This window comes from Chelon labrosus, assembly GCF_963514085.1.
Source record: "Chelon labrosus genome assembly, chromosome: 2".
Lineage (NCBI taxonomy): Eukaryota > Metazoa > Chordata > Actinopteri > Mugiliformes > Mugilidae > Chelon > Chelon labrosus.
The window spans coordinates 25,908,996-25,931,078 of NC_140338.1; the positions used below are offsets into that span (position 1 = coordinate 25,908,996).

Here is a 22,083-nt window from a genome sequence, read left to right on the forward strand (position 1 = left end):
GTTTCAAAATCTTTTCTTGTTGTTATTTATCATTTTTAGGAATATATACAAAGTAATTATAGTGTTTATTAGAAAAAAATGAACATTAAACACAGCTGTGTATCTTTTAGACTAGGTTAAAAGATAAATGCTATAGGCTTCATAAAGAACAGAAGAAGAAATCTATGCTGCTAAGGTCAGGATTAGCTACACTAACTCTTGTTCCTATTTCTATTTCCTAAAATACAGTAGTTTGTTTTCTGTTATGCTTGACACCGCCTGGTAATATCACATGTGTTTTCAAATAGAAGAGAGAGAAAGAAAAGAATAAGTAAATGCAAAATAATGAAAATCCCATGTAGGAACTTCCTGCTTAGTGGATTTTCCAGTGTGGCATAGTCGTGCATGATTTTCCATTCATTACGTGTGTGTGTCTCTCAGTGCTTTGCACTGCTTTTCTTTGCACTGACACGCATACACATTACTATTCCTTAGTTTACCTTCCCAAGTCCAGCTAGTATTCGTCACCACATGTCAGCCTGCAGTCCAGTACAGCATGAACTGGCGGACACCTGCCTTAAAGCATAATAAGGAAACCAATTAAATGCCAGCCCAAGGGGTTTAATTATTTATGTCCTCACAGGATTTGCCTGGCCTCATCAAAAGCAGTGAACTTTTACCCTGAGCTCAGCTCACACTTCCTGGTAGGCAGACGGTACTCCGTTTAACACCACTGATAACGACTGTCAGGTGGATTCACGGATACTCCACAGACTTGGTCTACATGGAATACTAGAGGGACATTTTTTATGAAGTTCTTTAGATTTTCTCCTCATTACAACACAGGTAAGAAGCATTTAATAACAGACTAAACTGTAACATTTCTTTTTGTTTTTACAGTTTAGTAATTCTATGAGAACCTATATCCTGTTCCACATTATCTGTCCTCTTCTTTTTGTCGCGATCAGTTGCTTGCTCAGAGTTTATAGGCATTTATATTTGTCCTCCTCTCTTGCTATCCTTCAATTTAGCTTCATGTGAGAACCACAGAGTTATGCTCCTACATGTGGTGGAAACAAAATCGCCTGAATAAATTAGTAATGAACGGATGAGGATGGTGCCAAGAGATTAAATTACACATACTTCCCTCCAACAATAAAGCAGTCACTCTACTGAAAACCACTAAACATGGGGCGCTGCTTGTTTCGGTGATATTAAAATTGAATGAGGGCAAATCAGTAATAGAGTTATTTTCCTTGCGACCACATTAGGCTCAGTATTATAGTATTATTTTATTTGTTCCACAGACAGACATAAGTAATAACTGGACCTGGACTGAAACAACGTTTTCGGAGCGACTGGGACAGAGGGAACTGAAGAATCATTGCCGTCCCTGAGAGGATCAGTTTGAAGGATCTCATGACAAGTTACAGAGATGGAGGATTTTTCAACCATGGCTATCATGACAGCGAGACCCTGGAAATTGATAGGAGGTTTGTGGTGATATAATAACAGAAAATGTCTTTCTGTCTTCAAATGCACCTCAATTCAATATCTCATCCTGAAAAAATATAATTACAGTTTATCAAAGTGTAAGCCATTTGTACTTGTAGTAAGGTCTGAGTGTACTGTGAAAGAATGAACAGAATGTCCTCACGCAACAGATGTAGACGTGTAGACGTGTTATTTATTCAAGCTTTATCCCATATCAATTTAATGTTAACGTTTTGGGAATGGACTTTAAGGTCTCAAATCTTTATGTTCCTAAATAAACCACTGAAGCACTGAAATATTTATTCACTGGTCTCTGTAGTTTATCCATAAAATGAACTTCCTTGTCGCATGACTAAATTAACCCATTAAAAATACCCCCTACATAAACTTTATTTGTTTAAATACACACAGCCTTGACTTGAAATTCCAGTTCCTTTTCTGAACTGATAACACCAGTGCTCTCAGGTATAAACATCATAAACTATACAACCTAAATGATAAGCATTTCTTCCTTTACCGGATACATTATTCATTCTGTTCATTCTATTTATTATTTTCTAGCAAAACCCAAAGCACTAACCCCTATGCCAGGGAAGACCCAGGCTGGTGGGGTGAGAGGGATGTGACTAGTGAGGCCAGCAGTGATGATGCTTCCGAGCTGGCATCCCAGGTTGGCTGGCAGAATGAGAGCTGGAGGGGGAGAGAAACCATCCCCATGGACATCATCTCCACGCATTCTTCATGGCAGCATGAGTCAAGTGAGTGGACCAGCACTGAGTGACAAATAGATTTAAACTGAGTTAAATTGACTTATCTCTAGAATAATATTCATTCTATTTTGTGTACTTAGAGACAATACACTGCATTTTAGAGCAAAAAAAACCAACAACAACATTACTGGGTGCTGACTACTTGTTGGGCAATTTTGCATGTGTTGCTATGTGTTGCCAGGTGACACTTCAGTTGATACTTCCTCCGCAAGAAATTTAGATCACAGCACATTTCAGGTTGACCCTGACTCTCAGTATGACCGATCACTACCTGTGCAACGTCCTCCTTCATTGTCAGGTAATGGTGAAACTCACTTTATTCTCTTTCTATATATATATAAAGAACAAGAACCTCTTGGGGTGGTATCTGTGTCATCCTCAAGCTCGGGTCCTCTATCAGAGGCCTGGGAGTTTGAGGGTTCTGCGCAGTATCTTAGCTGTTCCTAGGACTGCGCTCTACTGGACTGAGGCCTCCGATGTTGTTCCTGGGTATATGATTATTCTTTTGTAGTCTTTTTGAAGTTATTTGAGCTCTTTAGTATTCCCAAGCACATATTAAATTGTAAAGTGCATCAGTAATTCAAAATTAATATACAGTACATGTCACTGTCTGACTTAGTTTATCAACCAGCTTCGAAAATTCCACTGGGTAATAATCAATGGAGGCTGCAGAAAACAAACAACATTCAGGAGAAGGAAGTTGGCAAAGAAAATGAGACAGAGGGAGGTCGAGTGTTCAGGAAAGTAGTGAGCTTAGTGAACAGTTTTAAAGCCAAGAGAAACCTAAGTGGACATTTATTGTCTAAAGGTGTTTGTACCTGCATTGTGTCCTTTGTGTTCATTGCATTGTGTGGATATGTTTTTAGTCGGAAGCATGAAGGGGCATCTTTACAATTTAGGAAAGCACAACTGTGCAATGACTAGGATTAGGATTCAAATGAAACATTCACAATCCCTATTGGTGATGCCCCTCCATTTTCTATTACACTAGATATATTTTCACTTATCAAGTGAAATATCTCTACGCCTACCACATGGATTTGGACAAAATCTGCCGTTGACATTCACGGTGGCTCTATGAAGTTGACATAAGATAAGATAAGATAAGATAAGATAATACTTTATTGTCTGTTACACAAGGTTACAGAAAATTGTCTTTGACAAGGCTCCAGTCACAAGAAAAACATTCACACAGACATATACAAACAGGACATGGGGTGTTGAGGTGTTGATTTCACTGAAGCTTTCAGTGAAATATAAAGGCAGGTATTGGATGGAGAGCAGTTGAACCGATGCAGATATTTGTGTTCCCCTCATTCTATTTTGTGTACTTAGAGACAATACACTGCATTTTAGCGCAAAAAAAACAAAACAAAAACATTACTGGGTGCTGACTACTTGTTGGGCAATTTTGCATGTGTTGCTATGTGTTGCCAGGTGACACTTCAGTTGATACTTCCTCCTCAAGAAATTTAGATCACAGCACATTTCAGGTTGACCCTGGCTCTCAGTATGACCGACCACCACCTGTGCCACGTCTTCCTTCATTGTCAGGTAATGGTGAAACTCATTTTATTCTCTTTCTAAATATATATATATATATATATATATATATATAAAGAACAAGAACCTCTTGGGGTGGTATCTGTGTCATCCTCAAGCTCGGGTCCTCTACCAGAGGCCTGGGAGTTTGAGGGTTCTGCACAGTATCTTAGCTGTTCCTAGGACTGCGCTCTACTGGACTGAGGCTTCTGATGTTGTTCCTGGGTATATGTTTATTCTTTTTAGTGTTTTTGAAGTTATTTGAGCTCTTTAGTATTCCCAAGCACATATTAAATTGTAAAGTGCATCAGTAATTCAAAATTAATATACAGTACATGTCACTGTCTGACTTAGTTTATCAACCAGCTTCGAAAATTCCACTGGGTAATAATCAATGGAGGCTGCAGAAAACAAAAAACATTCAGGAGAAGGAAGTTGGCAAAGAAAATGAGACAGAGGGAGGTCGAGTGTTCAGGAAAGTAGTGAGCTTAGTGAACAGTTTAAAAGCCAAGAGAAACCTAAGTGTACATTTATTGTCTACAGGTGTTTGTACCTGCATTGTGTCCTTTGTGTTCATTGCATTGTGTGGATATATTTTTAGTTTGAAGCATGAAGGGGCATCTTTACAATTTAGGAAAGCACAATTGTGCAATGACTAGGATTAGGATTCAAATGAAACATTCACAGTCCCTATTGGTGATTCCCCTCCATTTTCTATTACACTAGATATATTTTCACTTATCAAGTAAAAAATCTCTACGCCTACCACATGGATTTGGACAAAATCTGCCGTTGACATTCATGGTGGCTCTATGAAGTTGACGTTTGAAGCTTTCAGTGAAATATAAAGGCAGGTATTGGATGGAGAGCAGTTGAACCGATGCAGATATTTGTGTTCCCCTCACTGTGAATAGTAATAACCTTTTCATTTAATTTATTTATATATTTGACCATGACAGGTTGAGAGAAAGAAGCCCAGAATGCAAATCCTCAACTGCTGTCTCAGGGCTAAATCTAATAAAATTGTAATACATACAGATGAATACCCAGTGACTTACCTGGAAATCTAACAATGTTCCTGCAGAAATACTTTGTATTTAATGCTAATTTGCGAATGGTGGCATGCATGCTGCCACGTCAACACCTCAGGGTGAATGTGATGAACATTATGTCTGCTGGCTAGTTAGTACGCTGAAGTTAAGCTCAAAACACACATTCAGGTTGCATCAACAGTTTCAGTTACATAGTTTTAATCAAAAGTCAATATAATGTAAAAACAAGTGAAGCATAGACTACACACGTTGTTTGGTCTTGTACTGCTATCAGCTGTGTTTTTAATCAGGATGTTTACAGTAGGAAGCCTACTGTTATACACATATCTGATTGTAATGTGATCAAAAAAAGAATTGATTGATATCAAAGCGCCTTATCTCTATTAAGTGAACAGCTGCAGGCTGACCTATTAATTTGACGACTGTCGCCCAGCTCATGTGTTTCTCATCTGCTCTTTGAGTTAGAAAAGTCTATGATAATCACAGCTGAACAGAAATGAACAGGCTGTCATTTTCTGGTCTGTACACCCAGGTAACATGACAGTGAGGTTGAGAGGAATGGCAATGAGAAGGATGAGCATGCTTCCTGACGCAGATCCTGCCAACGCATCTTTCACAGAGGAAGCCATCCGGAATGAGATGGAAAATGGTAAGCGCCCGTGACGGGTGTCGGATTATACCTGCGCACCAATATGAAGTGTGACACCTGATATGCATTTTGAATGGGAGCTCTTATGAAGCTAACGCACAGTCTTTGTCTTGTCGTCTCTGACAGAGGAACAAAACCTGGTCAAGGAACTTGTTGCCCTGTCAGCAACAGACAGAATCCAGGCCATTCGGAATCTCCCAATGAGTTTTGAAGAGAAGAAATATATCAGGTAGGTTCTGTGTCACAAACAGTGTTAAGCAGTTCCTTGTCACTGACATTTAGTAAATCATTATACAGTGCTGGAAACCATAAAAGGTATTTACAGTGTGGTCTAGTGACGTTGCTATTTAGAAGAGTTATATACTGTGAGTAGCACATAGACACTGCCCTCTCGTTTCAAGGTACACCACACATGAAACATTTAACATGAAAGTCCAAAAGTTTGTGAAGGGCTAAAGTTATTTTGGGCCGTCACAGTGGTGTGATGTTTAACACTGATGCCTCACAGCAAGAGTGTTCCAGGTTGTCTGTCTCTCTGTGTTAGCCCTGCCTTAGACTGGCGACCTGTCCAGGGTGTACCCCACCTCTTGCCCAATGACAGCCGACCCCTACCCCTGTGACCCTCCAGAGGACAAGTGGCTACAGAAAATGAATAAAAGAATAATGTTGTTTCAGTCCAGTTTATATTATGATTTACCTCCACAGGACCCAAGTAAATGCGTCTAAGTCTTCCAAGAAATCTCGCCACATCACATATATTGCAGATTGCTCCAAACATGTATCACTGGTGAGTGTTTTAGCAGTTCAAAAAGAATATGCTGCAACTTATTCATAGCCTGTGCTTTTAGGATATGTGAAATGTTACAATTCATTCTTTCAGTCTTTACGAAGGTGCGGTTACGGTATACGGTCAGCCAGGCAGACCCTGGAACTGTGGCACGGCGTCATGAAAGAGATTGGCGGAAAGTTTGGCACCAGTGTTCTCTCCTATTTCGTCTTCCTCAAGTGGCTGCTCATGTTCAACATTTTCTCCTTCCTGGTCAACTTCAGCTTTATCACCATACCAATGCTCATTTACGACCACACTCCTGACATATCTCCAAATGTGACCTTTAGTGGACTGGAGATACTGACTGGAGCTGTAAGTGAACACTAGTACAGCAAATGCTATACCTTTACCTTCTTATAAAACTAAACTTGTATGATATAAAACTACTGTTCAGTAACAAACGATGAGATGACTGTTCATAATATGAAGAGCCACTAAATCTATCTTAAGGGGCACATTAGCTTCTTTTAGCTTTCTGTTTTGGTTTTAAATTCTAGAACTTTTTGCTCTCAGATGTTTTCACGGAAGAAAATCTAGTAGCTGACTGCACATTAAACTACCCAGCACCAAACAGCAAAGACTAATCGACTACCTGTTGAACATAGTGGCGCATGTAGCAGCTAAAGTGCCAGATATTTCAGTTAGTAGTTGGTGGAGCCCAAAACATAGCTAAAAGGAGAGTGATATGGACTTATATTTGCTCCAAATACATGATACAAAACAGTATAAAATTCCTTGTACGTATGTGTACAGTGTATGTAGGTATACTCACTTGACCCATGCAGCAGATCTTGTTAATGCAGATTAGCCACAACAACTTTAAAAGCTCTGTGTTACATGTGGAACCTGTAAACCGGAACAATAAAATTCAATCATTAGACCTGCATCTCTCTCTCCGTAGGGTTACTTTAACTTTACTGTCATGTATTACGGCGCGTACAGCAATGAAACCCTTGCGGGTGGAGTGGAGTATGACATGCAGCTGGCCTACTTCTTCACCGTTGCAGTCTATATGGTTTTGTGTGGAATTGCACTTATATACAGGTCAGTACTTCCATCTGCATAAATTCTGGACCAACTATGATTCAGTACATTTGCCCCACTTCTTAACATATTTATTTCCTCTTAATCTGTATTTTCCTCACACAGTATGGCGAGCTCATTCCGGACAAACTATATACTAGCAGACCCAGCTTCAAACAGTGCGTGGCAGCTACTTTGCAGCTGGGATTTTAGTGTAACCAACGAGAAAGCAGTGAGACAGCGCAGGAACAACCTCTGTGTGCAACTCAAGGTGACTGTTACTGTGTTTCAAGCCTGTTCATGGCGATTAAGATAGGAAGTCCATATTACATCTTCAATACATGACTGATGCACGCACAAATTAAAATGTTTAAAAAGGCAACACATCTCATTATTTGTCATGTTTATCCTCTTGCCGCCTCTCCAGGAGTCTTTATCGGAAAAAGAACAGAGGGAGCTGTTAACCGTCACTGAAAAACTGAAGAACTTTGGGATTCATTTGGGATTCTGGCTTCTCTCCACTGGCTTGGCTGTTTGCTGTGCAATCAGTGTCTACTTTGTTTGCAAATACGAACAGGAGGTACACAAGCTAGCATTGACTAATTAGGCTTAATGTTCAATTTAAATACTTGTTTTGGTTGGACACACACTGCAGCAAGTCTGGAGAATAGAATAATTCTTGTTAAGACAAACAGAGAAACTATTGTTAATAATTGTCTGTACAGTTTTATATGTGTAGAGGTATTGCATGCAGTGGTTATTTATGGCATTATAAAGCATTTGAGCTTTAGACTCCATACCGGCATGTGTCATATACTTAATCACAATAATTTGTCGGGTCACTTCTGAGCAGCTCAGGGTTTGATTCATCTTTTCCACACGGTGCTGATTATCTGTCGCTGTTATGTTTACAGCATGTTACTCAGGAGGCAGGGACTCTCCTGGTTCCCTTTGTGGTGTCTCTGATGAACCTGGTCATCCCACTCTTCTACTCCTTCTTCAACAAGTTTGAACACTATGCCAGCCAGCGCACACAGATCTACGCTTTGGTACTCAGGTCAGACAACAGTGCACGACTTGCCGTGGCTTTTTATTACATGGTTTAAATTTTTGCCACCATTTAGTACCACTCATAAAAAAGCTTGTCCCCAGACAGGTGAGCTCAGTTTATCCTAGTTTAGCTTAACAGATCATTCAGGGGAAACAGCTTGCCAATTGCATCTTCTTTTACAGTAAAATATTATCTCATGTACTTCTTAGAATACAGCAATATATTAATAAATTAGTAACGTATTTCTCGAAATGTTTACTTGTTCAGTAACCACTTGAAATGTATTTTTTTTTCCATTTGCAGAAATGTCCTACTCAGGTTGTTCATCCTGGCTGTTTTATGTTACTACTGGATGGGTGTGGAGGCTGAGAGTGATGCGGTACGTTTGACTACATACAGTATAATGCTCCTTCCCTTTTTTAAATACACCAATACAAGTTTCCTCAGTTGACAACTGGGATTTCTTTTCTTTTTCCATCAGTGTTGGGAGACCATAGTTGGAACTGCGTTGTACCGACTGGTCATTGTTGATTTCCTTTTCCTGATGTTGGGGTCCTTCTTTGGAGAGTTTCTTAGAAAGTGAGTTACATAGCTGTGCCTGTATTTTTCCACAATCGCTGGAATGGTGGAACGATCGTGTGTAAGACGTATTCTTCGTTTCCCTGATAGTGTGATTGGGACCAGATTTCTGCCACAGCTGGGCGTTCCAGAGTTTGACGTAGCCAGAAATGTCCTTGACCTCATCTATGCTCAAACTCTGGTCTGGTAAGAACAATCCACCCAGCTGCTTAATGAAAGTGTAAACAGGTTTTATGTTGTTTTAAAAGTTTTTAAAGTTAGATTATTCTCTGTTTCCCTCCATAGGATTGGAATTTACTTCTCTCCTCTGCTACCTGCCATTCAGATCCTCAAATTCTTCATCTTGTTTTACGTAAAGAAGGTAAATGCTTGTTTTAAGGTTGCGTTATTAAGGGCCGTAGTTATCGTAAACAGCCTTGATAACACACTGCCAAACACAGATACATTGCCAGTGCTGCCAGGAGTGTCCTCCGCCTGGCTCAAGTTACTCAGTTTGTGCACCTAGGTTAACAATTAATTAAAATCCTCTCAACACATACGCTGCATGCTTTATTTCGTGTTATAGAAAAGTCAGACATGGTTTATTAAAAGAGGTCAGATTTATGGATGAAACTTTTCCCTTTAATTATACCAGACAATATCAATCAAGCCCAGAAAATGAAAAGACTGACCCCATTTTAATTTGTAATTTAATCCAGGCTGGATCTGGTGTTGCTGAATGTTTCATGAACAGGCTGAATGACCTTTGAAACTGCTATTCAAATCCGATGTTTTATGACGGACACAAATACATGAGCTCACGTTTTCTTAAGCCTGAAGGGTTTACACGAGTTATGGCAGGAAGAATATGTGAAAATGCGGCGTGTGTATGTGTGCATGGGCTTGTTCACGTATGTGTTTCCTCCCCAGGTCAGCCTGACCCAGAACTGCCAGCCTCCGAGGCGATCAAGCAGGGCAGCTCAGATGCAGACTATCTTCATCTTCCTCCTCTTCTTCCCTTTCTTTGTGGGAGCCCTGTCTATTGTTGCATACACTACCTGGAGGTAAGAGGCCATTACTTAAATTGCTCAAAATCTGCAAAATATACTCAACTAGGTCATTCCCTTATGAACAAAAACACAACACCTGCCTTTGACCCATGCTGCATTCCTCACCAATTCAGAAATCCACCCAAACCAACACTCCGTTTTGTTTTGTTCCCCTCGTCCTGCTCTGTAGACTGACTCCTTCAGAGGGTTGTGGTCCTTTTCGGGGACTCAAGAATGTCTTCAGTGTGGTTGGAGACTGGATCAGTAAAATCCCTGATTCTCATTCTGCTTTCTGGTTCTACCACAATGTCATCAAGAGTGAAATCTTCTACTTTCTTATCACAGTCATCATCCTGTAAGTGCATAATACATATGCTACGTTGTGCACGTTCTGCATGTTCTTCAGTATGTTGACTCTATTTATAAACCCTGCTTTGCTCATACCTGTGCTGGTGTGTGTTCGTGATTCTTATGTAAATGGTTGTCCTATTCATGTTTTTGTTGCTCAGTGTCATCATATACATCTTTTGGCAAGTCATTCAGGGCCGCAAGGAGCTTATCGTCCTACTGAGACAACGGATCGTTAATGTGAGTGTGTTTGGAAAACATCCCCTATAAGATGCATGAATTGACTTTATTTTTTTTTAGGGTTATGTACATGCCTATTTAATCTTTGACACACTGCAAAATGTTTTCCTGACTATTTTTTCTCACCAGGATGGAAAGGACAAGTCCTTCCTGTTAGACAAGCTATGGAACCTCCAGAAATATCAACCTGCCGAGCAGAAGAAACTAATAGGGGTATGTTGTGAATTCATGCTAATTTCACCTTGCATCTAGTAATTTGTTATCAGCCTCACATAATGTTTTCTTCTGTTCTCAGCATAAAAAACCACCTTCAGATGTCTCTTCTGGTGGTCAGTCCAACTCAAACGGCATGATTCAGGCTTTACTCGCTCGCCAGCAGCTAGAAGAGGAGGAGGAGAGCCGCAACACTGATGGAGTGCCCGTTCCCTCTGACATCTCCACCTCCAGTGCCGTGATGCTGGCCATGCTGGCCCGTCAGAGAGCTGAGAGAGAGAATCAAGATTTGTACCAGGCGTCTGAAGAATCCTCTTCATACCCCAGCGCCCTCTCACAGGCCACGGCAGCCAGGCAGAGTTCTGAGGGTCAAGAGAGGGATGAATACTACAGTACAGGAGGCATGATGCAGGCTTTACACGCTCGCCAGCAGCTGGAAGAAGAGGAGGAGAGCCACAACACTGATGGAGTGCCTGTTCCCTCTGACATCTCCACCTCCAGTGCCGTGAGGCTGGCCATGCTGGCCCGTCAGAGAGCTGAGAGAGAGAATCAAGATTTGTACGAGGCGTCTGAAGAATCCTCTTCATACCCCAGCGCCCGCTCACAGGCCACGGCAGCCAGGCAGAGTTCTGAGGATCAAGAGAGGGATGAATACAACAGTGCAGGAGGTTTTCATGAAAACAGATCCAGTGCTTTCGCTCAAGCCATGCAGGCCAGACAAAGAGCAGAGGACAGCGAGGGGGATATGGATGACCTGCCAGCTCCAGTGTCAAGTGTTATGATGCAAGTCATGCAAGCCAGGAAGAGAGCAGAGGAGGAAGAAGACGGCATGCCATGGGTCTCTGCTCCCCCACATAACCCAGCTTCTTCAGGCTCCAGTGCTCTCATCCAGGCGATGTTGGCCCGACAGCAAGCCCAGAATGAATACGATGATGGTTATTGACCAAAAAGCTCTGAATTTATTTTTATACGGAGAGAAGAGCAGGCATTGAAATAACATCAGAGTGGATCTTAAAAGCCAAAATCATACTTTGTTTTGTCGCCCATAATGAATTAGCATCACTCCAGAGATGAGATGATATCTCCTGTCGTACACACAAAAGAACTCAGATTGCTACTGTAACAGGGCTATACGAGAGTGCAGGTCCACTTTTTTAAGCACCTTTTATACAAGAGTATTTTAATGGCATGTTTCTGTGATTGTCTATAAATATTTTATGATACAGAAGTGTTATAAATAAATGAGGCCTAAACTTGTGCCATTTTAATTTGTGTATTATAAACAGAAGTTGTTGATATTGTATGCTATCTTTGTGAAATGTAAATACATACATGATGAAAATAAAAGAGAGAGAAGCATAAATAACACTCCTGTGCAGTTAGTCGTGGCCATTGATGGAGATTTTCAAACATGCTCTGTTAAGACAACACTGCCCCCTACAGGGCACAGGGATCATGCATATGGTGGCACCTGGCAAGATCATCCAGATACAAGAAATCCCACTGCTTTGATTTATACATATATGTAAAAATCCCTCTCTCCCCACTGTGGGCAGACTCTTCTCCCTTCAAGCTCGGGTCCTCTAGCGGAGGTAGTATCTTACCTGTCACTAGCACTCCACTCCTCTGGACAAAGATTTCAGATGTTGTTCCTGGAATGTCCTGCTGTCACTCTCCCAGGTTGGGGGTCACAGCCCCAAGCGTTTGTGTCACCACAGGAACCTCTGCTGCCTTCACCTTCCACATCTTTTGTAGTTGCTCTTTCAGCCTTTGGCATTTCTCAGCCTTCTCACGTTCCTTCCTCCTGCTGTTGCTATCACTTGGTATCGCTGTCTTCAAAAGGGTTGAAGCCTACTTTTGTCTTGGGTGAAAGGAAATCTGAATTAATAGGCTTTACCTGAATTGTAAAATGTAATAGCTGTGTTGACATGAACTGAGAGCAACATAGCATATTAACATTTTATAGCGTTTCCACTCATCGGAATAAGAATAAGTCGAACTTGTGTAGTAAGTCGTGGACAGGGGCGGTAACAGTCAATCAAAACACATTTTTGACAGAATGAATTTTAATATTCACCAAAAACTGCTCGCCAGAAATTTTGACAGCAACACTTTTTATTTTCCTCAATTTAAAGCAGAAAGATCAAATGAAAATACTGATGGTATACCGTGCTAGAAATGTGTATACTGACTGTTGACCAGATCAATTATGCCATGTGTGTTGACATAAGAATTTGTGTTATAAGTTTCTCTGTAGTTCTCGGTATTCGTACCAGTCAAACAAAAGTGAACTGCAATTTGTCATTTGGGCTTTGTCAGAAAATAAAAGTTACCAAGAGCGAACATCCAAAGAAAAACTGATACGCTATTTTCCACAAACATTCTGTGCACAAACATACTCCACAACATTATTTACATTTTATACACTGTAAATAGGCACATCATTAGCAGTAAGTATTTATGGCTCTATTTCACGGTAATGAAAACCCTGCTAAACGGTCGCCCTGTCTTTGCATTCACTTTCTGATTGACCTGTTTATAAGGCTATTAGCATCTGAGAGACACTCACTCTATTTATATGGGTATACATATGGGTTACACTAACACAGAAAACACCTTTTTCCATGAGATTCATGTCCAGTTTTTCCAGTTCTCAGCTGGATGTCTTAACTTTATCCTTGTGTGACTTATAGGTCCATGACCTGCATCCATTAAGGCAGAGTTGAAATGTACCACATGGAGCAAACAATTTGACCTGCAATCCAGACAGGTGTTCATTCTGCAGCGAAGACAACACCAAGAGGACCAACACTTAGCACTGTTCTTCACCCAAAGATCCTGCAATGTCACTCAAGTCCAAGGAGTCAGCAGGTATGGGAGTTTTCCTGCTGCTTTTTGGGGTCTGGCTGGAGTAAACCTCCACAGATTTAGAGATGGAGTGCACAGAGTGTCCACGGTAATATCCGAAAGCCTCCTGCGCCTGCTCCTCCCGAATGCTTTGCTCAAAGGTCTTGCGCTTGTGCCGAAACTCGATAACAGTCTTTGTATAGGAGTTGAGGGTGGTGACAGAAGCCCCCATGCAAAAGGTGAAGGATGCCCAGGCCATGCTGATATGAAACAGAACAAAAAAAATTGGGAATGCACTTCACACTGCGATGCGGCAAGGCAGTCCATATTGCATTATTTGACACTGTGTTTGGTGAGATTAGTGGCAATCACTTTAGGACCCCGTGCACCGTTCAAACAGCCTGGGTCACATGTGAGACCAGACAATCAAATCATCACCTCATGTACTATTCACACAGGCTGGTTAATGCCCGTGAAGGGTCAAGAATTGTTTAGCTTTTAAAATGATTTTTCAGCATACTGTACACATTGTAAAGGGGTGAAATATTATCCTCTTATGCAATTCCAATCACGCCTGTATTGGGGCTTTGGACACCAAAGCCTAATCCCACCACAACATGAGAGCTTTGGGCTTTTTTTCATTAGAGACAGTGATGCTGGGGAGAGGTGAGAGCAAAGCTACAAGTGACAATTTGGGGCTGCAAGATGTAGAATGGAAACCATCAAGTGGTTTCTTAATGGGTGAGTTGACTTAACTTTACAGATGTAACGGTTTAAATTATACACAGGATGTAATATGTGAGTCCTACCAGAAAGACCAGCCATAGTCCCAGTTGTAGGGCCTCCACTCAGGTGGGCCGAGGCTGACGGTCACCTGGAAGACCTGTGTGTACATCACATGAGCCACCATGCCAAGGAGACCTGAAATATGCATACACTGTATTGTTAGTATCACAATATTTACAAACGCAAAGCTTTATTTATAACTTCAAAATACTATGACAACATGCTGAAATGTTGTTATCCAAGTCTTATAGCCTGTAATCCAATGCAAATAGTTTACATGTTTTCATCCGGAAACTCATGAACTCATCCGGAGTTTTTTGGATGAGATCAGGAAAACAAATCCCAGTGAAACTTCTCAAGGCATCGTGATTCATTTCATTATTTATTGCGATTCTACGTCACAGCTTTAGTCTTTTAGGCTTTTAGGTTTATTTCTGATGGTTACAAAAAAACAAAAGCACTGTTTCCTGGGATTAGAATGCAATTTGCATTGAGAGCTTGCTCACTTTATCCTCCAAACTGAATTTAAATATAGTGCATTACAGGAAGTCCGACTGAACTACCTGAGAGCACCGTGAAGACAGCGGCAAAGGCATTGAGCTTGAGTCCATCGATGACGTTGCTGGAGTGGACCAGCTCCAAACACATGAGGCTGAAGCCGACGAGCAGCAGGACAATGTACAGCATCTCAGAAACAAGTGAGAGCCACAGCATCCCTGGAAAATATATCATTAACATGAAGTCAAATCAAATGGAGAGACTTTATGAATCTATAGTTTAATATTCAGCTTAAGTATCTATTAAATGTACGTAGCAAAAAAAGCATAAATGTTTTTAGATTGTGTTCTGTGTCGTGTGAAATTTCAGGTGAAACTGTGATATTTATACAGAACATCGGATGATGATGAGGATTTATTTTTTCTTTGATATGTAAGTGATTCCTCAGGCTGGGACAGGTGCTTATGGAAACATATCCAGCTCATATGAAGCTGAGCTTAGAAGTGAAGCCAGAACTTTCCAGTCTACTGCCAGCCCTATTCGTGTCATATAATCTGGCTACACGTCATGGTCAGACATTGCATCTTCTCTTTAGTCCACAGGGACACTGTCAGTACAGCTGAAAAATCTAAAATCGACAAATGTGTGTGACGTCCTTTAAGCTCTGATCATTTTATATGAAAAGCTACCCAGGGTGACAATAGAATACTTGCTGATTTGAGAACTGGACAGTTACAGGAATTTATCAAACATGATGCCAATGTTTTTTGTTTTGTCAAGTTTAGTTCATTTTTGGTAACAAAACATTATCCAGAAAATATTTAAGACTACTGTGGTGTCATTTTCTGGGGTAGACACCTATATTGTCAACTCGTACCTATGATGATAAACGTCCTGTGATGCCAGTGAAAAGAGTCACTTTGCGCTGGAATGACTGTGGTAAATCAGTGAGGCTGTGTTGATAATTCACACATTATAGTTTCTAAAAGCAGGCCTTAAGTGTACAGAATGTTAATAATCTCAGTGTCCTCCTAATGATGAGCAGTGGACACTGACCTTTCTCTGACGCAGGAGCCAAATCAATGAAACTTCGGCATCTCTCACCTAGTAGCAAATCAGAAAAAAAAAACATGCTGTCATGACTTAGAGCAACACATTAGAGCGGGAGCTTTCAACCCTTATGAATATGTATATATTACGCAGAATTCTCTGGTCAGGTGGTCAGAAATAAGTGAGTAAATTGTCTGTGAAAGCTTTCAGAAGTAAGAAGGAACCAAACAAGACTGCTGATACAGGCTTCAGTCTAAGTGCTCAACTGTGTTTAATTCTGTGTTTAGTTCTCTCCAAGTATATTTGACAGGATCAACTGAGACCACAGAGAAACAAAAATTTTAAGTTCAAAGATCCAAACCCAAACAAACTCGATGTTAAGCGCATAGCATATGTCAGAAATTGAGGTTTTTGGACTTTTCACTCAGTGTCACCAGATGGTGTGCTGGCAAGGCTGCTGAACATCTGCTGCTGCTGAATTGCAGGTACATGAAAACAGAATAGAAGGATTATTCTGTAAAAAAAAAACAAACAACAAAAAACACTTGTGCTTGTCAAAAACTACGACATGTAATGAAAGCATGCGCCAATTTAGCAAACCGGATCTAAAAGTGACCCTTGACACAACACATTCCTGCAGATGCGATGTTTTCTCTCTGTCATCTGTCGAGTGCAGCATGCCGCTGGATTTATTGTAAGTGGGACGCTTTAATCAGGTACAAAGAGGGTGGCAACAGCTGTTTTGAGGAAAAACTCATCAAGGCCACTGTTACATAATCCTTATTAACTCAAGCTGTCTCAGACCCCCGACCCCCCCTCCATCGTACGGCCACTTGATAATATAGAGATGTGCTAGCTTCTTGGATAATCTGAATGTGTAGTTTGTATTTATTCTAGAGGAACAGAAAAAAAAACGAGTTTAACCAGCACCGTAGCAGGCTGCACTGGTGTTTTAGAGATGGATGCTGCAGCAAACTGGCACTAATCTGGCCTCCTGATCACACCTTTGACCTGAACTTTTCTTGGTTGTGTCAAGCCCTCTGATTATCTTCACATTATCTTCACAACTAATCTTCTCTCTCGAGCCTTTTGTTATTAATTTACAATACTCCAGTGTGATTAAACTGAAAGGCTGGTGCACGCATCCATCACGGTTTTCATTTCAGAAACGCTGGTGTATCGAGTTCTGGAGAGCACCAAGCCCCTTCCTCTCTGCTGATTGCTCTGCAAGTCATGCCAAAATGGATAAGACAATTTGATATAAATGGAAGACGATTATCCCAAAAATCCTCTTCATTGGAACTAATTGTTCAATTTTGACAAAGGAAGGAACTGAATAGATAGGCGCCCGTTTGTTTATTTGAATTTGTCTGGTCATGTGGGCTTAGGCAAAAACCCTGTCTGTTTAGTGTGACGGGGATAACGTTGATAACAATTAAGTTCTATGACATAAAAATAAATAAATAAATAAATAAAAAACAATAAAAATGCAAATGAAATATTGAGCCAAAATCACAACCTACAAATGTAACTGCAGCTGTTCCACAGTGACAAACAGGACCAAAACGAAACATGAATTTTTCAATGATTTTAAAATAAAAATAAAGGCATAAATAAACGTTTAATTAATTTGAAAAATAAGAAAACACTACTTTTTTTATTTTTTTTTATTTTTTTTTTTACTGAAAGGTTATCTTTCCCAAATGCCAAGAAGTTAAACATCTAAAGCTAAATACATTTAAATATTTCTTATAACTGACAGTGCGTATGACTTAACTGGCTAACACATCCGCACATCCACACACCTTCTCTTACTTTCATCGTCGATATTTTCCTCGCAGGAGAACCAGATGCCGGTGTGGAACTGGCGGAACAGGAACCTGTCGTCCCCGGTCTCCCAGCTGTACACCACTTTGTTGGGGTCCGTTTCGTTCACCCCGTAGTCTATGCACTGGTGCGTCCGCAGCTTGCTGCACTTCGGCTTGGGCACCCTCTGGGTCCCCACGCACCAGTACGTCGTTATGAACGCGGTTATGGAGAAAAACAGGGCGAAGAAGTTCAAGCTAACCGACAGAAGGGTCCTGCATCTGCGGCTCGTCTTCATTGTCCGAGTGAAGGGTGCGGCGGCGGCGCGAGGGGGACCGAAAAGTTCATGGGCGCCAAGTGGAAGAGGCGCACGAGCCCAGGTTCTTTTCCAGACACAGGTGAGCTAAGGATCCCATTTCACTTCAGTTCGCTTTTCAAAGCCCTCTGTTGAAGGTAGAGAGCTTCTTCTGCTCTTAGCTCAGCTGTTTGTCAAAGTGTCACTTTTCCATCATATTAACACGAGGTGGCCCACGAGCTTCCAGCCTATAGCACGTCACGTTGGCAGAGGATTTGACGCTTGTATGAGGTGTAGGATTTTCTCATGATGCTTTCTCTCTCCTCCCTCTCTCTCTCTTCTCTCTGTCTCCACTCCTCACTCATCAACTGCAAGGCGATTATCAGGCAGCTAATGTATAGGGAGTAAGAGTTCAATACCATCTGCCTCCAGATTTCCCCGCAGAGTATAAGGAGAGAGGGTTAAAAATAAGTTTAGTCCAAGTGCTGCTCGATGAGTTTATTTCTATGAAGCTCAGAGGATACATATTTTTATCCCTATAAGTCAAGCTTTAAAATGTTTCTGCATTTCCAATCCTGCAGCTAAATGTAACGTTTTTTAACAAGACCCTTTCTACTTCCTGTCCGCACCAAAGCCCATTAACCACCAACAGGAAAAGTACTTAACATTGACCATCTTGTGACAACACAATGTTCTGCTGGGAAACTTTTGGACCTGGCATTCATGTGGATGTTACTTAGACATGGAGCACCCACCTAGACCAAACCAGGAACCCCCACCCCATAGCAATGACACTCCTTGATGGCAGCAGCCATCCCCAGCAGGATGCAGCCTGACACTGACACATACACACATACACAAGAATGGCACAAAGTGTTGACCTGGCCTCCAAATTCACTAGATCCCAAACTGTTCAAGTATCTGTGGGATGATCCACAGAGGCCCCTCCCCTCAACCTATAGGACCCAAAGACCCCCACTAACAACATTCTGTTGCCAGACACCACAGGACACCCTCAGAAGGCCCATGTCCATTCTCTGATGAGTCATAACTTTTGGAGACACAAGGGAGACCTACACAATATTAGGAAAGTGGTCATAATGTTATGCCTGATCAGTGTAAAACAACTATATACAATATTGGAGATATATAAGATATGGTGCTATGTGGTCTGATAGGATGGAGCTATGCCTTTAAGGGCCTTGTGTGTAAGGAGGAGGATTTTAAATTTTGTTCTGGATTTTACAGGGAGCCAATGAAGAGAAGCTAAAACTGGAGTAATATCATTTCTCTGGCTAATTCCCATCAATGGTCTCGCTGCAGCATTTTGAATCAACTAAAGGTTTTTTAGAGAGCTATTTGGAAAACAAGATAGTAATGAATTGCACATTAACATTAATAACTTTATTTATGATGAGTACTACTGATCATATGACTACTAGAATATATGAATAAAAGTTCAGGACCCAATAAACTACCACGTGCAATGTCACTTAAACCAGCATTATAATAATAATAATGATGATAATAATAATATAAATAAGCAGAAAATGATGAAGAAGGCGCTGTGATAGACTGGTGACCTGTCCAGGGTGTACCCCGCCTCTCGCCCAGTGACAGCTGAGATAGGCCCCAGCCTCCCTGCGACCCTCCAGAGGACAAGCAGTTACAGAAGATGACTGAATGAATGAATGATGAAGATGAAGATGAAGATGAAGAAGTGAGATTACCATACAGTGTATCTGTGTGTGTTTACAACCCAAATGTAAATGTAAATGTACAACCCAGCATAAATGAGGCCAGATAGCCCTGACATCTCTGTTACCTCGGCTGCGTCAGCTTCAGCCCCGGAGGCTAAGCCACAGCTCAACATGACTTTGATAAACCAGGCCAATGCTCTCCACCAAAGTGCCCCAGATACTGATGAACAAGCTGCTTCTGCTACTCCAGGTAATTACCACACTGGCATGGTAAGGATGATCAAGGAGTGACGGCTGTATTTGCAGTAGCACCCATTAGAACGCAAACAGAAATAACAAAAAAAAAAAAAGGAAATCATCGCAGCACTATAGACTAATGTAAGCCCCGCGTCCTCAAATAACCCTGCTTCCCATGCCAACAGGCATATCAACGGCATACTGGATGATTAGGTAAACACTGCTTATGACGTCCATGCCGCTAGTCATAGGCTGTCTCCTGCTTTGTGGCAACAACAAGAAGTTAATCGCTGCTCCCATGTTGACAAAGTATTTTGCTGCAATGTGGTGGCATGACACACAAATCCTATAAGAGGAGAACAATTTAGTTTGCAAACAGTGTGCCCACAGAAAGTGTAATATAGTACATGGAAAACAAAGCTGCCTGCTTACATGTTAAATGAAATAGGCTTGGTTGTGAGGAAAATATCCTTCTAGTACTTCTAGACTGAGTGCTGCACAATCTCCAGCCCCCGCGACCCTTCACAGGACAAGCGGTTACAGAAGATGAATGGATGAATGAATATTTTAATGCATGTTCTCCCTGTGTCTTTGTGGGTTCTCTCCGGGTTCTCCGGCTTCCTCTTAGGTGCCACAGGTGTGCATGTGAATGTGAATGGTTGTCTGTCTCTCTGTGTTAGCCCTGTGATAGACTTGAGACCTGTCCAGGGTGTGCCCCGCCTCTCGCCTGATGACAGCTGGGATAGGCTCCAGTCCGCCCTCGACCGTTCACAGGACAAGCAGCTACAGAAGATGAATGAATGAATGAATGGTCTGGTATGACTGGAAGCTTACAATGGCCGATATTAGCTATCTTTACATACTATACTGTACAGTGATCAGCAATAATATTAGGACCACTATCATGGTACCTGTCAGTGGGTGGGATACATAAAGCAGCAAGTGAAGATGTAGTCCTCAAAATGTATACGTTGTGTCATTACATGTCTTTCATAAATGTTGTATGTCATCAGTACAAACACACTGCAGCCACGGTGGCTTTAAAAAGACAGCCATGATCTAAATAACTGATTTTTTAAATTTGTGTCCCTAACAGAGTTGTCTGCTATGGTCTTTAGTTCCTTCCAAAAAATTTGACGATTAATGTGATCAATATTATTTTACTCTTACTATTTTCAATACAAAAAAGTCACTTTAATGTTGGGGTATCAGAATTCTTTTGTCCTTTTCTTAGATTCAGACATTTATTTAGGTTCCATGAACGAAATTGCAGACCTATGTTATTTATAGAACGTCATCTGACTACAGTATTGTGCTAATCATAGTTATATAAACATGCAGCGACATACTGTATTCTATATAGAAATCTTACGTAAGTTCTCAGGGACAGAGGCCAGAATGGATTTCTCTGGCTGCTGCAACAGAACTGATCCGTTAGGATTTGATAGGAGATAATAAGACGACACATTTCCTTACAGCTTTGCCTAAGCCTGGGAGTCACATTGACGTGAGCATCATGAATGATCAGTAAGAGGAAAAAATAGTGGACACTGAGAAATACTAATGTTGTTTTGCCCCTCTGAACGTCACTGAACATGTACAGCTGCATTCACCAAGCCTATAGAGACACAGATTAAAATGAAGATGTGATTATTTTCCCTTTTGTAGTTAATTGCTTATTCGTGTACAGTATCGCCGCAAATGACACGCAACAGCTCCACTCTAAAGTGCAAAATGTATGGCCTTAAAAGGAGCTTTTGGTATTGTGCAAGTACCTTGTCGTATCCATTTCAAAAGGGATTAAATGCCGTGGCATTGCATCTTTTGGTTTGGCCTTGAATACCTTTGGAGCATATGTGGCTTCAGAGTGCAACATAGTAAGGCCTAAGCCCCTGATAGACACAAACTTCATTTGTATTTCAGTGGCAACTTCCTCTTAAAGCTGCTAAGAGTAGAATTTGCCTCCAAACAGATAGGCCCTAAGGATTAGTGCTCATAATCTGCCATTCACTGATCCTCGAAATCATACTGTCTGGGTGCTCTGAGATCAGCTTACAGTGACAGTAG

At 41.2% G+C, this 22,083-nt stretch overlaps 2 protein-coding genes across 2 annotated transcripts; one reads left to right on the top strand and one right to left on the bottom strand.

Annotated features, from left to right (window-relative positions):
• The first annotated feature begins 133 nt into the window (after nucleotides 1-133).
• Nucleotides 134-13,350, top strand: tmc5 (transmembrane channel like 5). The gene is made up of 19 exons (XM_084553888.1): nucleotides 134-1,472; nucleotides 2,035-2,251; nucleotides 5,318-5,486; nucleotides 5,613-5,715; nucleotides 6,192-6,273; nucleotides 6,367-6,627; nucleotides 7,217-7,359; nucleotides 7,465-7,609; nucleotides 7,766-7,918; nucleotides 8,253-8,395; nucleotides 8,693-8,768; nucleotides 8,871-8,968; nucleotides 9,059-9,154; nucleotides 9,254-9,329; nucleotides 9,878-10,011; nucleotides 10,187-10,351; nucleotides 10,506-10,584; nucleotides 10,714-10,797; nucleotides 10,880-13,350. The coding sequence occupies exons 1-19, from the start codon at nucleotides 1,399-1,401 to the stop codon at nucleotides 11,738-11,740; spliced, it is 3,159 nt and encodes a 1,052-aa protein (XP_084410014.1). The 5' UTR covers nucleotides 134-1,398; the 3' UTR covers nucleotides 11,741-13,350.
• A 174-nt stretch (nucleotides 13,351-13,524) lies between these two features.
• Nucleotides 13,525-18,082, bottom strand: LOC311503490 (germ cell-specific gene 1-like protein; the record flags this gene model as incomplete). The annotated part of the gene is made up of 5 exons (XM_084566235.1): nucleotides 13,525-13,904; nucleotides 14,454-14,565; nucleotides 14,994-15,146; nucleotides 15,985-16,032; nucleotides 17,794-18,082. 5 exons carry the CDS (start codon nucleotides 18,080-18,082, stop codon nucleotides 13,610-13,612), a joined length of 897 nt encoding a protein of 298 aa, XP_084422361.1. The 3' UTR covers nucleotides 13,525-13,609.
• Nucleotides 18,083-22,083: the final 4,001 nt, after the last annotated feature.

Coding starts and splice junctions, on each gene's coding strand:
- tmc5 (XM_084553888.1), top strand. CDS start 1,399: ATGACAAGTTACAGAGATGGAGGATTTTTCAACCATGGCTATCATGAC. Junction 7,610..7,765: donor ACCTCTGTGTGCAACTCAAG/GTGACTGTTACT, acceptor CCGCCTCTCCAG/GAGTCTTTATCGGAAAAAGA. Junction 10,352..10,505: donor CTTATCACAGTCATCATCCT/GTAAGTGCATAA, acceptor TTTGTTGCTCAG/TGTCATCATATACATCTTTT.